General features: G+C 32.8%; 2 protein-coding genes across 4 annotated transcripts; one reads left to right on the top strand and one right to left on the bottom strand.

Moving 5' to 3' along the window:
• Positions 1-5,524: 5,524 nt before the first annotated feature.
• On the top strand, positions 5,525-11,874 carry LOC111901689 (ABC transporter B family member 28). Of its 3 annotated transcripts, none has more exons than XM_052767747.1 (16): positions 5,525-5,989; positions 6,229-6,412; positions 6,489-6,512; positions 6,612-6,713; positions 7,019-7,109; positions 7,318-7,418; positions 7,559-7,609; positions 7,711-7,839; positions 7,933-7,995; positions 8,093-8,375; positions 9,465-9,613; positions 10,426-10,515; positions 10,618-10,752; positions 11,215-11,271; positions 11,343-11,399; positions 11,484-11,874. In XM_052767747.1, the coding sequence occupies exons 1-16, from the start codon at positions 5,598-5,600 to the stop codon at positions 11,718-11,720; spliced, it is 2,145 nt and encodes a 714-aa protein (XP_052623707.1). In that variant the 5' UTR covers positions 5,525-5,597; the 3' UTR covers positions 11,721-11,874. The 3 variants fall into 3 exon arrangements, with proteins under 3 accessions (XP_052623707.1, XP_023753344.1, XP_042754505.1); XM_023897576.3 differs by having other exon boundaries at positions 5,528-5,985; positions 6,225-6,412; XM_042898571.2 differs by having other exon boundaries at positions 5,851-5,989; positions 6,225-6,412.
• Positions 11,875-12,615: 741 nt separating this feature from the next.
• LOC111901690 (uncharacterized) lies at positions 12,616-13,875 on the bottom strand. The gene is made up of 2 exons (XM_023897577.3): positions 13,315-13,875; positions 12,616-13,005 (listed from the first exon to the last, which is right to left on the bottom strand). The coding sequence occupies exons 1-2, from the start codon at positions 13,744-13,746 to the stop codon at positions 12,733-12,735; spliced, it is 705 nt and encodes a 234-aa protein (XP_023753345.1). The 5' UTR covers positions 13,747-13,875; the 3' UTR covers positions 12,616-12,732.
• Between the last annotated feature and the right edge of the window lie 735 nt (positions 13,876-14,610).

The following is a 14,610-nucleotide window of genomic DNA, read 5'->3' as shown; positions in this document are numbered from 1 at the left end:
AATCTTAGTTGGTGTCTTGTCAGTAAAAGATCCTCCTCTTGAAGCATTAAGAAGTCTTCTTTCCCAAGGAGTCATGCCTTCAATGAAGTATTGGAGGATTTGGTACTCACTAATACCATGCTTTGAGCAACAGGCACAAAGCTTTTTGAACCTCTCCCAATATGTATGAAAGGCTTGTCTCTTGTGTTGTTTGATCCCAATTATCTATCTTCTTAGGGCTGAGGCTTTCATTTCTGGGAAGTATTTGTCTAAGAAGAGGCATGCAAGATCTACCCATGTGTTAACTGTTCCCGATGGAAGGTCATAAAGCCAATCTTTTGTTGAGTCTTGCATTGCAAAGGGGAATTCCCTAAGCTTGATTTGGTCCTCTTTGACATTATATGGTTTCATGCCATGGTATGAGTAGTGATTGAAGTTTCTGTGGGTGTACTGTTTGGGCTGTTATGAGTAGGTGAAAAGGATGGAGTGGTATTTCTGGATGAAGATGGTTGAGGTGAAGGTGATGAACTTTCTATTTCTGAAGCAGACACACTTGAGAGGGGTATATCCTCCCAGATGTTAATGACTGGAGGGGTAGATGATGAAGAAGTACTGGAAACCGGTTGCTTCTTACGAAACTTGGCTTGCTTCCTTAACCTCTTTGCAGTCTTCTCTATCTCCGAGTCAATTGACAATGGTGTACCTGTATGAAGAGATATAGGCATAAACAATTAGTAACACCGTGTCCCCCGGCAACGGCGTCAATTTGTTATACGTGCCAAACCCAACAAATAAAGGGGTACAATAGACTCCAAATACACTGTTTTAATGCACTAAAAAGTAGTACAAGGCAAGCAGGGTCGAACCATAGAGACACGAGACAAAATTCTATACCTTTTTCCGCAAGGTACTTTGGTCACAAAGGGGGGTTTTGTTTGCAAAAGTCAAATAATGAAAATAACAATCAACGTTGGAACATGCAGGAAATGAAATAGATTTGTAAACAAGTTGTAAAAGTGTTTCCAGTTCTAGTTCTCAATGTTGTCATTTAACCTGATTGTGACTTGATGTAATTTGTGATTACTATTCTAAGTTGGTACTGAAAGGTATTAACACTCTCTAATACCTCTCGCTTGACAAATTATCTAACCAAAACACACTCTTTAACTAGACATAACTTTACTAATTCAACCTAAACACACTCTTAGATTGTATTGAAAAACTGCATTAAGTTTTGTACAAGCTTCCCAACAATGTTCATTTCTTCTCATACGCTCGAAAGTGTGAAAACATGTGATAAATGTTCTATAATAAGAAAACCTATTGTTTGTTATCAATCATTAACTTTATAGAACGATTAGGTGCCCTAAAAGTTAATTAACTACACAAAAATTCAATTCATGAAAGTGGCCAATCAAACACAAATCAAATTTAAGGATTCTAGTTTAAACAAGAACATAATCACTAGAATAGAATCACAAATCAAACATCAAATCATATGCTTCAAGTCAAGCAATCAACATGTTTTGAACAAGAACTATAAGCTAGGGTTTCTTAGCCACACATGGCTAAGAAGAAATCAAACAAGAATAAAGATGGAATTGAAATGTTTAATGCTTAAAAAAATGAAATCAAAGGTGTTTGCAATGATTAGGTCTTCTCAAAAGCTCCAAAAATCTTCTAGAATCGCCCAAGATCACCCTTAGTTGCTCCAGAAACCGTCTCTGCCTCCAAAATGACGTCTTCTCCTCTTTTAATTAATGTTCACGTGCATGTCATAATGCCATGCGTTTTTAGCATGACCATGCCTTTTGCCCATGTGTTTTGGCATGGCCATTTGTATTGACCATGTGTTTTTGGCATGGCCCATGCTTTTTTGTTAAAAAACAAATAAGTCTTCAGTGTTGGCTCCATCTTCAATCTAGCTTCACCATGAGTCATGTTGCTCAAATATGAGATGATAAAGGACAAACACGACCCGTGTTAGTGTGACAAGAACCGCATTTCAAATGTAGTCCTTTGCTATGATGACAATGCAACCATGACTCGGGTTATGTCTTCATGTTTTTTGCCATGGAATGACCGGTTCATCTTCTCTTCATGCTCTAAAGCTCCAAGCATCCAAGCTCCATGCATCCAAGCTCCACGTTCCATGCTCCATAATGCCTACAAAATAAATCAAAAATACTGAAGTACCAGACATTCTTAATGAAATATGAAATTGGCCTAATAATTAAATAAATGCAAGAATTGTGAAGTAGAATGCTATGAAAGGACGAAAATAGACATGTAAAATAGGTGCATAAAATGCACCTATCATTTAGACATAAAAATGGATTCTTGGTTATTACTTTTCTTCCATGCAAAGAATTTTGGTCACTAAGTGAGGTTAGAAAGTTAGGGTTTGAGTTGGAGCTTCCTATAGCTATGTAAGGGCATAAAGTCATCAACTTTATCATTCAAAACGTTCATAGGGACTAGATCTGGGCACTTGATGACTTGCCTTTACGGATTAACAGCTTAATATGGGAAGCACTTATCAACCCATTATGTAGGACGTAATATGAGCTATACCCAACGTAGGTCATTGTTGGCTCGTCCTTCTTGGGTGAACTCTACGCCCAACGTAGAGAGGGGTACGCATCGTGTAAGTCCTCTGTGTTTGACTGTTGACTTTTCTTTGACCACTTGACTTTTGGTCATCTGTGAAGGGTCGAGGACTCGGAAGGGGAAAATGGTATTTTTCCTAAATAAGAGCTTACTTTGGTATTTGGACTTGCTTGGTAGGAGATTTTCTTGATTTCTAATTAGGGTTGGTTTGGATATATTTAGTAGGAGATACTTCAATTCCAGCAGCCCAAGAGAGAGTGAAATTTGTTCATTGACCAATTGAGGTGAGTCTCTTCACTATACTCGTGGGTCGAGGGCACCAATGCCGACCCACTAGATTATGTTTGTAGAATGATATTTGTCTTCGTGACACATCCTGATATACTTGTATGTGGTTGTTGTCTTTGTGACTCTTGTTGTGTTATTGTATGCTTAGCTGTATGGGTGAAATAGACCCAATACCAATTGAAAGATACCGAAGGAGTTGAAATAGACATAATATCGGTTGAAAGACACCAAATAAGTTGAAATAGACTCAGGGGTGAAATAGACCTAGTACCGGTTGAAAAATACCGAAGGAGTTGAAATAGACTTGGGGATGAAATATTACCATTTTAGTTTATGGCTAATGTGTATGTTTCGTATGAGGTTTTTTTTTTTGAGAAACTCACTTAGTTTTGTGGTTACAGTTTTATGTTTATTTTTTTCAGGTACTTCCGGTTCGAAAGGGAAGGGTCCGACATGATCGCACCACATCCACAAATATTCCACATTTTATGAGATGATTTGTATTTTGATGATTATTTTATACATTATCACATTTTAATGGATTTAGAATGAATGAATGATGTTTTTACTAGTTTTAAAAATAAAAATTTTATATGATATTTTTGGGACACTAAAATTGTTCTCTTTTTTTTTTCTTGATGTAAAATGTAATTATAAACCTTGCAACATTTTTTCACATCTAGCTCCTTGCTAAATGTAGTGTTTTAATGTTATTTGCCGTTTTGATTTTGTTTTTTTTTTAAATTCGTTTTCTTCTTCATACTCGATAAGTACCGTTTATGAGACAAATTAGAGGCTATCCCACCCGTTTTCGCCTCCGACTTCTTTGTCTTATCATCAGGGCTGCCGGGAGTTCTAGCCTCTTCGAATTCATTTTGATATACGATTTTTAATAATATTAGTAATCTTAATTGATGATGTTAATTTGTGGGTCTATATACGATTTTTAATAATCTTAATTGATGAAGTCAATTTGTGGGTCTATATTCCTCTTTTTGGTTGGATATGTTTCACTATGGACCAACTTTTTTTACTTGCCCAACTGCCCTTTTCACATTTAAATATTATAACATTTTCTTTACCATTTTACTTTAATTTTATATCAAAAGATTTTGAAAACGATGGATAATGTCATTCATTTATATAAATTATTTATCATATTACCTTTGATTAAAATCATAAATAATGACTTTATTAAATTTAAGTATTTAGATAATGTTATATAAATTTTGATAATAGACAATAATAAAATGCAGATAAAAGTAACTTTAGGTCCTATTCTTTTTTTTTTTCGTGCATATTAACGTATGGTATGTTGGTCTATTAAACAGTCGATATTACGAATAGCACATACAATAAACAGTTACAATTCTTTCCCCATACATATGAGACAAACAAACAAGAAATGAAATGACCACTTATGGGAACCATATGTGAGGTTCAAGAAGAAGTTAGTTTTTACAAAAAATTTAGATGTAAACGAAAGACATGATTCATGTAAATAAGTAAGGTAAGTGTCTCTGTTGTATGTATGTATGTTCTATGTAACTTTTTTTTTTTTTTTTTTTTTAATAAATTTGTTCTATGTAACATTTTGTATATTTGCTACATGTACACCATATATGTTTTACACATACAACTCATCATTCATAAAATATATTGTTGCCATTGCATGCAACATGCGACGAACAAACACCTAGTTAGATATAAATGTTGTTGGTGATTTTATTGTTATCAACATATTTTAGTGTAGTTATTAATAATATTGAGATATGATGAACTCTATTTACTCACCGAGTATAGAGGTGCAGGTGCACACTTAGGGTGATAAATGTGAAATCAGAAATACGGGGGTCCGGGAGCAAATCCCCTGGATACGGGGTTCTAAGGGACAGAGCCCCTAGCTGTACCTAAACAGATTTATATATCAGGAAGGATTTGAACAATGTATTTACAACTGAAATAAGGTGTGACATCATGATGATATCATAAGGTAGTTATGTTTTATGACTAACCCTTTTTGGTGCCAAAATGCATGTAACCTCCATTAACCATCTTATAACTGATTTCTTACATCTATATAAAGATAATAAGTGTTCCAAAATCAGATTAATCACTTATACACTCGAAAATCATACTTCTGATTCTCAGTATCTCATAAAGAACACAAAACAACAAGGTATTATCCTGTATTTTGAATTTAGAAGTGACCTGACTTCTAAATTGACTTTCTTAGATTATCTTAAATCAAATTTCATGATACCCCATACAGAAAGAAGAAAGAAATTATTCTTTTTTTTCTTTTCCAATATTATCAGTACCATACATAAGGGTCGAAATCATAGATTTTGAAAAATGATTGCAATCAAAATCCTAAAATTTATCCAAATGAATATTGATATTCTAAAGACCAAAAATATAACAAATATTAGATAGAAATATCCAAAAGAAACATAATATATTTTCTTATTGTTTTTTTGCTAACTATTTTTTTGTTGAGTCACAACTCACAACTCCTATTTCATTATTTTTCATTTTTTGGGTCAAAATAATAAATTATAGTCGTCTCAAACCCTCAACATTGAAAAGATGGCATGACTATTGTCGTACCATAAATGGTTATTGTCATGACTCATGCGATAATGTGATATTACAAAAACACATGTAAATGGAAAAGAATTGAAGCAATAGAGTTTTTCCTTTCTACGCACCACACAACAATGACATCTCTCTCCCTCCTCCTCCCTCTCCACCCCCCACTTCACAACCACCGTCGGCAACTCCTTTTCCTCCGTGGACAACGCCGACCTACCTCTTCGTTGCCGCCACTCCGTCAGCAACAACTTCGTCTAACTTCCACTCGCAATAAATCCAGCCTTATCACCGCCGCAGGTTACATAACAGGTCCGGCCTCGGATGCAATCGTCGCCGCCGAGGATCCGAAGGTAGAGGAATCCGATTCCAGTCCCGAACCGGTACAACGGTTTAATGCCATAAGTTTGGGCTTGTTGTTGAGGCTTCTGTCCCGCCATAAGCTTAGAGTTGCAGCTTCGATCGTTAGCCTCGTATGCTGTACCACTTGCACTCTTTCAATGCCGATTTTATCCGGCAAGTAACTACTGCAACTTAATTTCTTAATATTAGTCCATCAATCATAAATCAAATGCACTGGCACTGTGATATTCGTTCTGTTCCAGAAATACAATTCATTTTTTAGAATCAACGAAGCTTTAATTTACAGCACGATTGAAGCTAGCTTTGTTTAATTAACGAAATAAGTGATTTGTGTGATTTGAAATAGTAACATTAGTTACTGTGAATGATCATTAATTGGGCTCTACTTGTAGGGAGGTTTTTTGAGGTACTAATAGGGGCAAGATCGGAGCCTTTATGGCAGCTTCTTAGCAAGGTTGGAGTTCTATATACATTGGAACCGATTTTCACAGTTATATTTGTTGTGAATATGAACACGATTTGGGAGAAGGTTATGTCTAGCTTAAGAGCTCAAATATTTGGCAGCGTTTTGATTCACAAGGTAATATCATTTGCTTATATCTTTACTGTGATTGTTATACTTTCCAAGGTTTAATACTTTCATCTCATTTCTGTAGGTGGAATTCTTTGACAGATACAAGGTATGAATGAAACTCATTTTTTACACAGTGACTACTATCATTATGAAATACAATTTGATGAATTTGTTTGTCACAATATCTGTCCTTTGTTCTTGATAGGTTGGCGAACTCACTGCTTTATTGACATCTGATTTGGGTTCTTTTAAGAACATTGTGAGTGAGAACATTTCAAGAGATCGAGGTTTCAGGGCACTAACTGAGGCAAGCTACTCTACACTAAACAAAAGTGAGCTTATGCTTATTTCTATCCTTCTTTCTCAATGAGAAAAGTGAGACTTCTTATAGAAAAAAGGAAAACAAAAGTACAAAACAAGCTTTTATTTATGAGTAACAATTAATAAATCCATTACACCTGGTGGAAATCGCACACGTTTTAGAAAAAGGTAAAAGATTTCACATTGATTATGCACATCAATTGAGAATGTTGTGTCATGTATGCTATACTTTATAAAAGAATCTTGATAATATGTTCTCATTACTTTGTATAACTATCATCATCTTCTCAGGTTGTTGGGACAATGTGCTTACTGTTTGTTCTTGCCCCTCAACTTGCACCAATTTTGGGTGTACTTATGCTTGCAGTATCTACTTTAGTTGGTAAGTTATTTTTAGACTCTTCTTTACCTAAACTTTCAATAAGAATTTTATGTTTTTTTTTGCTCATGATGGAATTGTGATGAAGATTTCATATTAAGTTGTAAGAACCCTAATCCACCCTTAATTTCTAGAACTTGTTAAGGTTTTAACCTTTCTTCATATCTTTACTTGTTGACTAATATATACATGTGTATGTATATGTATCCAGCTGTATACAAACGATCAACTGTGAAAGTATTTAAAGCCTATGGGTTGACTCAAGCTTCAATAGCCGATTGTATCACTGAAACCTTTTCTGCCATCCGTACTGTGAGTTCTCAACTCATATTCCTTTTTACAATTTTACCCCTCTATGACATAAAGTTTACTAATTGTCATATATCATTAAGACCCAAAAAGGTAAACTTCAATCTCAATCTCAAATTAACATTATTTTTTGGTGCATGTAGGTAAGGTCATTCGGAGGAGAAAAACGTCAAATGTCAATGTTTGGCAACCAGGTTAGAATTAGATACATGGGCCCCATTTAATGGCTTGATCTTGTTCTCTTGTTGGTGCAAAAGACGTAAATACCCTTCTCTTGATCTTTATTATATTGTAGGTTCTTTCTTATCAAAGCAGTGGCATCAAGCTTGGAGTGTTTAAATCTATCAATGAATCAATAACTAGAGTTGCAGTGTATGTATCTTTAATGGCTTTGTATATTCTTGGAGGAAACAAAGTGAAAGCGGTATGTTGCTATTATATATCAAATAAACAACTTCATTTATTATTATTTATTTATTTTTTTTAAATTTAAATACCAAATTCTTTCTTTTTCAAGGGTGAGATGTCAGTGGGAACTGTGGCTTCTTTCATTGGATACACTTTCACATTAACATTTGCTGTGAGTATAACTATAACAAGACTCATACTTTCTTTCCTTCCTATTTAATTGTGGTTGTGGGCCCCAATGGTAGTTAAAAGTAGGTTGCTATTATTAGGTTCAAGGACTTGTGAACACAATTGGGGATTTAAGGGGAGCTTTTGCAGCTACAGAAAGAATCAACTCTATCTTATCTAGCTCAGAAATCGATCAAGCCTTAGCTTATGGTTTACAAAAAGACATCATACAAGAAAAAGAGGGAATAAATAATAATTTAAATATGTTTTTGTTAAATGACCAAAATGATAAAAGGGGATCTCAAAACACAAGGTACATGTCATCCTTAACATCAGGAAACAGTGTTCGTGTTCTTGCACAATCTGGTGATATTTGTCTTGAAGGTATGAAAAAACACATAATTTAAGCCAGTTTTTTCTGTAAGGGTTAAAATCTCAAAAAAAAAAAAAACTTATATTTTGTGTTTTTTCCGGATTAAACCTCATATTTATTTTTTGCCAGAAAAAGAACTTGTTTTTTCTATTTTTTCGGAAAAAGCTCTTAACTTTGTATTTTTTTCCAAAAAAAAACCTTCAAACTTCTAAATGCTTCCAAATAAACCCTAAACTTTTTTAGTTTTTCTCGAAAAACCCTCACATTTTACAATTCTTTTTGGCAAAAAATGACTAAAAGGGCCAAATCGGGAAAAATGAAAAAATACAAGGTTTTTTTCAGGCAAAAAATAAGTTTGAGGTTTAATCTGGAAAAAACACAAAATATAATTTTTTTTTTTGAGATTAACCCTTTCTGTAAATAAAATTATTTACAATAGCAACATATTTTACCTTTTTACCAATATAGGCAGCATATTTTATATCTTTAATGTCAACTTGCTTATACTTTTTAGACAAAACTGCAAAAATAGTCCCCGTGGTTTGCATTTTTTCAGGAAACAAGTCCAAACCTTGAAAAAATTGAATAGATGGTCCTTTTGAGCATCTTTCATTGTCATTTTAGTCCCTCCCAAAACGGAAATGACTAACTTGCCCTTTCTTACTTTTTAATTATTAAAATATAAAAACAAGTATAAAAGGGTATAATAGTCATTTCAGTTTTTAGAGGGACCAAAACCACAACAAAAGATGCTCAAAAGGACCATCTATCCAATTTTTTCAAGGTTCGGACTTGTTTCCTTAAAAAATGCAAACCACAGGGACCATATCTGTAATTTTGTCTACATTTTTAACCAATACAAGCAATATGTAACCCATAATAGCAACTTACTTACCAAATGTAAATACGGGTAAACAGTGTAATTATGTTGCTATTATGGGTACAAAATGTAAATAATGGTAAAAAAGTGTAATTACGTTGTGGTAGAAAATAAAGTACATTGACTATATTGGTAAAAGTAGTAAAGAATATTGCTATTTCTTGTAAATTTTTTTTATTCTTTCTATAATTAGTTTTTTCTTTTTTGTTGTAATGTTCAGATGTGCATTTTTCTTATCCATTGAGGCCTGATGTGGAAGTACTTAATGGCCTTGATTTGACTTTAAAATGTGGAAGTGTTACTGCTTTAGTGGGGTCCAGTGGTGCTGGAAAGAGTACTATTGTACAGCTATTGGCAAGGTTTTATGAGGTAAGTTTATTATATTTACAGAAAAACACAATGTATTTTTATTATTTTATTGGTTTAATCACTTAAGTAATTTCTGTTCGATAAAAAAAAAACCATTTTCCCTATTTTGAAAAAAGAACTATGTTTTTTTTTTTGTTTTTTTTTTGTTTTTTTAACGTATGTTGTGTTTTCTTTTATGAACTTACTAATAAAATTTAACAAAAACAAGTAATTTACCAAAAAAAAAAATAATACAAGATGACCTAAACTTTCATTTAAAACAAAATTAAGTGGAAACTGTAAAGGCAGGTTAAATATTTTAATTAGGCAGGGACTATTTTTCTAAATTTTTAAAACACATGGATTGTTTGCTGTAAAAAGGAATTCTGCAGAGGTACCTTTCTGTAAATTACAGGGACAGTTTTGTATTTTGTTTTCTGTAAAGGGACCAAACGTGACAACATACGAAAGTTTTGTAATTTGTTTTCTATTCAACCACATGGACCATTTTTGTAAAAAAACTCCACAGGGACTGTTTATATAAGTTATAAGGACAACTTTTGTAATATTTTCTACACAAGGACCAAACCCGCCAACTTATGAAAGTATTGTGGCCAAACTCTAAAACCCAAAACTATATTATTCATAAACCAGTTGCTTTTTATTGGTTTATTATATTAGTCCTAATTTCGAAACCAGGTAACCGAGAAAAACAGTTTTTTCAAAACATTAAAAAAAATCACTACAAAAAAAGTCAAGTTTAAAAAAACAATGGCTCTATGATTTTAATACGTATTATTATAAATTAATGAAAAAATCTGTTATTTTTGCAGCCAACTCAAGGCAGGATATCAGTTGGAGGAGAAGATTTAAGAACATTTGATAAAAGTGAATGGGCCCGTGTAGTCTCGATAGTCAATCAAGTATGCTCTTCAATTTGTAATAATTCACAATCATTTATCTAACCAAATTTATTTCTTCAATCTTTTATTTTTAGTTTTAATAAAAAACACAATTGGTTACAGGAACCTGTTCTTTTCTCGGTTTCTGTTGGAGAAAACATCGCGTATGGCCTTCCGGATGAAAACGTGTCAAGAGATGATGTCATCGCAGCCGCCAAAGCCGCCAATGCTCATGATTTCATTATCTCACTCCCAGAGGTTTCTCTTTCTCCTCACTAATAATTACCATTTTACCCTTACATTCCTAAAAACAATTTTAACTATATTCATCAGTTTTATCTAAATGACTGTTTTACCCTTACGTTCCAAAAAATAAATCTGACTATTATTCATCAATTTTAACTAAATGACTATTTTACTCTTACGTTGCAAAAAATAAATTTAACCATATTCATCAATTTTAACTAAATGACCATTTTACCCTTACATTCCAAAAGATCATTTTAACTATATTCATCAATTTTAACTAAATGACTATTTTACCCTTACGTTGCAAAAAATACTAAATTTAACCGACCATTTTACCCTTACATTCCAAAAGACCATTTTACCCTTAACCCAGTGAGTCATTCTGTCTGGATTAAGTAAACAAGAAACAACCCCTTAGTCCTATTTATCTTTTATTTATTTATTTTTATAAATAATTTTATTTAATCAAAGGGATATGATACCCTGGTTGGTGAAAGAGGAGGATTGCTAAGCGGGGGTCAAAGACAGGTAAAAAAAATACGTTTAAATGAAAAATGACAAATTTACCCTTTTTGCTGAACCTTTACAATTACTTACAGAGAGTTGCTATTGCAAGGGCACTCCTGAAAAACGCTCCTATATTGATACTCGATGAGGTATTGCTACTTAAATATTTCGTATTTTTTTAAAAAAATTTACATTGCTATATTATGTTTATTTGTTTATTTATTTCATTTTAGGCAACAAGTGCTTTGGATACAGTGAGTGAGCGATTAGTCCAAGATGCCCTCAACCAATTAATGAAAGGAAGAACAACATTAGTGATTGCTCATAGATTAAGCACAGTACAAAATGCGGACCAAATTGCCCTTTGTTCTCAAGGCAAAATTGCAGAGTTGGGGACTCATTCCGAGTTATTGGCTAAAAAGGGCGATTATGCTTCTCTTGTTTGCTCACAAAGGCTTGCATTTGAGTGAAAAAAAATAATACATGTAAGTGAATTTTTTTTTTTATTTGAAAAAATTCGGATTATTATATTGGACTATGAAAAAGTTATAGTGGTGTTTTATCGCCAAACATTTTACCATTTTTTTTACACGAAAAATATATTTATTATAATGACTTTATGAATTACATTTTGCAATTACTAATTAGTATTATATTTAAAATATAACTAGTCAATTAAATAATACCACTTTAATATATTTTTCCAAATGTTTGTGGTTAATTACACCAAAACTCAATGCGACATGGTATTAAAGCTTAAAGCAGCCACATTACAAAAAATTGTTACTATCAGAACAAATCAACTATTCTTAGAAAAACAAAAAACTAAAAAAATGCAAGAAAACACTTGCTTTAACACTTGTTTTCTAACAAAAGAAAGTGTCTTTAACAAACGAAATGAAAAAACTACAAAAAATGTTATACATTAGTTAAATTAGAAAACGTGTTACAATTTGGTGAGTTTAATGAAAAAAATGGCAACCGGTTGAACAGACAAATAGAGGGTCATAATGGACGGAATGATTTTTATTTTCCAAATAAGATAGCTCTAATGAAATAAATAAATTATTAGTGATTAAACCTATGACTTTTATGTACTTTTCATAATATTACATCAAATTTGATGACATTATGTTTAATGGTACAAAAAATAATGATATGAAGTGGAACCTCATACAAAGAATTTGTTGTAATCACCACAAATTCTTGTTTATTGTCTTTAGCTTCTAATTATTATAGGTTTCTTGTGCCTTTTTGGAAGATCTTTTAGCTCTGGCATCGATTTCATTCACAAAATTTGTAGAATCACAAGTTGAAAATAAGGCAAAGTAGGTGATACGATCTTTACCCATTTAGATGCATAAATGTATAAAAAGAAAACTTTATATAATCAACCAAGATTGTGATTTACTATTCATGTTGTGAACCTATAAAAAAAACCTATAATAATTTCCTATATTCCTTATGGTGTTGTTTGAGTTCTTAATCCTCAGAGAAGATGATAGTTGCATTTAAGATAGCAAGACATTCGGTAGGAAGATCAAGAAAAGAATTCATTAAAAAATCATCAATCTGTTCAACAGTTGCAACTCCAACTAGCTTGCATTTCCCTTGTTCATCAAGTCGATCTCCATTTCCACTCCTTAAACTTCCTTTTGATTCTTCAGAGGTTAATAATGTCTCCACCAACAATGGTGGAGCTTTATAAATACTTCCAATTGAAAACCAGAATTTTGCCTTGAACTTAAGATCAACCTATATAAATAAACATCATTTTAGTTTTCGTAACAACATAAATAATTGAAAATGGCGCTTTATAATGTTTTAATTTTCCTGAAAAGGGATCAAAACTAAATGATGTAATTGGCTTAATTTTTTTGAAATAGTGGTTGGTTTTCATGCAAAAAAATGATATTCAAGACATGTATATACTTATGGACCAAAAATGTTACGTATTTACTAAAAACTTAAAAATCACTTTCAAGGTAAAATTAATGTCTTTTTTTTTTTATTTAAAAAAAAGCCAAAACAAAACAACAAAAAATCTAGTAAAACTTAAATCACCTTGCCAGATTCTATGTTGATGATCCCTCTAAAGATCTCAGGAACGATTTCAATTTTCAAGAAAGGTGGCAAAGGCAAGCCAAGAAACTTGGTAGTTAAACTTGTTAATGGCGGAATGTAAAGACTTTTTACATCAAAGTCAACCGATGTTTCGCCATTAAAGTCAACTCCCACCATCTTTTTTCCCACCCCACTACCCTTTCCTCCTTGAGCATTATATTCAAAATCCGGGTATCTTGATATACCAAGTTTGCAAGCTTCTAAACTCTTGAATTTGACATTGTATACATCTGGTTTTGGGGTTTGTTCTGGGATTAGAGTTGATATGGAGATGGATGACATAGTTATAGGTAGAAGCTTTGTTGGGATTTGGGAAAATGATGGGATTTTGAATAGGATTTGAGGGTGTGAAGAGTGAATTTGGAAAGCCATTATTAGAGGGTGGTTTTCGAACTTGAAATTGTGTAGAAAGCCAAGAGAAAACTAGTTTAAGTGTTTAACTCATTTTCGGAAGTTCATGTGGGAAATTTTGTGGTTGTGAAGTGCCCTTATCTTTTTCTGTCTATTGCCAAAAGAACCTTATCACAAGCATCTTCAATATACTTTTGGAAAATTGCACTTACCTCCCCTAGATAGATTCAAATATAATGTCCATATAGCTATAGTTGATACGTGAGATAATAAGTTTTTTCCAAAAATGGTGAAATGTTCCCTTGAACTTTACAAAAATGGTAAAATGTTCCCTCACCTTGACATAAACTTTAATACAACCCTCAAGTTTCCATAAATTACACACTAAGCTTTCAATTGCGCGCTATGGCTATAGTGTTTTGTGGATGTCAAGAACTGCTATTTTCAGTTTAGCATTTTCGTTTTGCGGTACCGCTATTTGCGGCACTATTTACCGCTATTTACTGCTATTTTCATATCCCTTATAGCGTTGCTACATGCGCTACTATATTTTCGTTCACATTTTGGGCCATTTGGTTACTTTGTCAATGAAAAACTAGTTTTAATGATCTCAGTACACTTTCATTTTAAAAAGCCTGAACAACTAACCTAATTAAAAGTATTCAAAGCAACTATGTTTACCGACAACTCTCTTTCTATACTCACGACAACTTGAATTGCCATGGTCAGACTCCATTAATGTTTTTTGTAAATCGATCCACACCTATGAAGGTACGAAATGAGACTTAACTCATCAAATCAACCACGACATACTAGTACGATATTGAACCCGTGGAATGAGATTAAACTCTATTCAACACTTTGACACTACCTAGTTTCCGATTT

Source organism: Lactuca sativa, chromosome 9 (genome assembly GCF_002870075.4).
Source record: "Lactuca sativa cultivar Salinas chromosome 9, Lsat_Salinas_v11, whole genome shotgun sequence".
NCBI lineage: Eukaryota > Viridiplantae > Streptophyta > Magnoliopsida > Asterales > Asteraceae > Lactuca > Lactuca sativa.
This window is presented reverse-complemented; position numbering and strand designations above follow the sequence as displayed.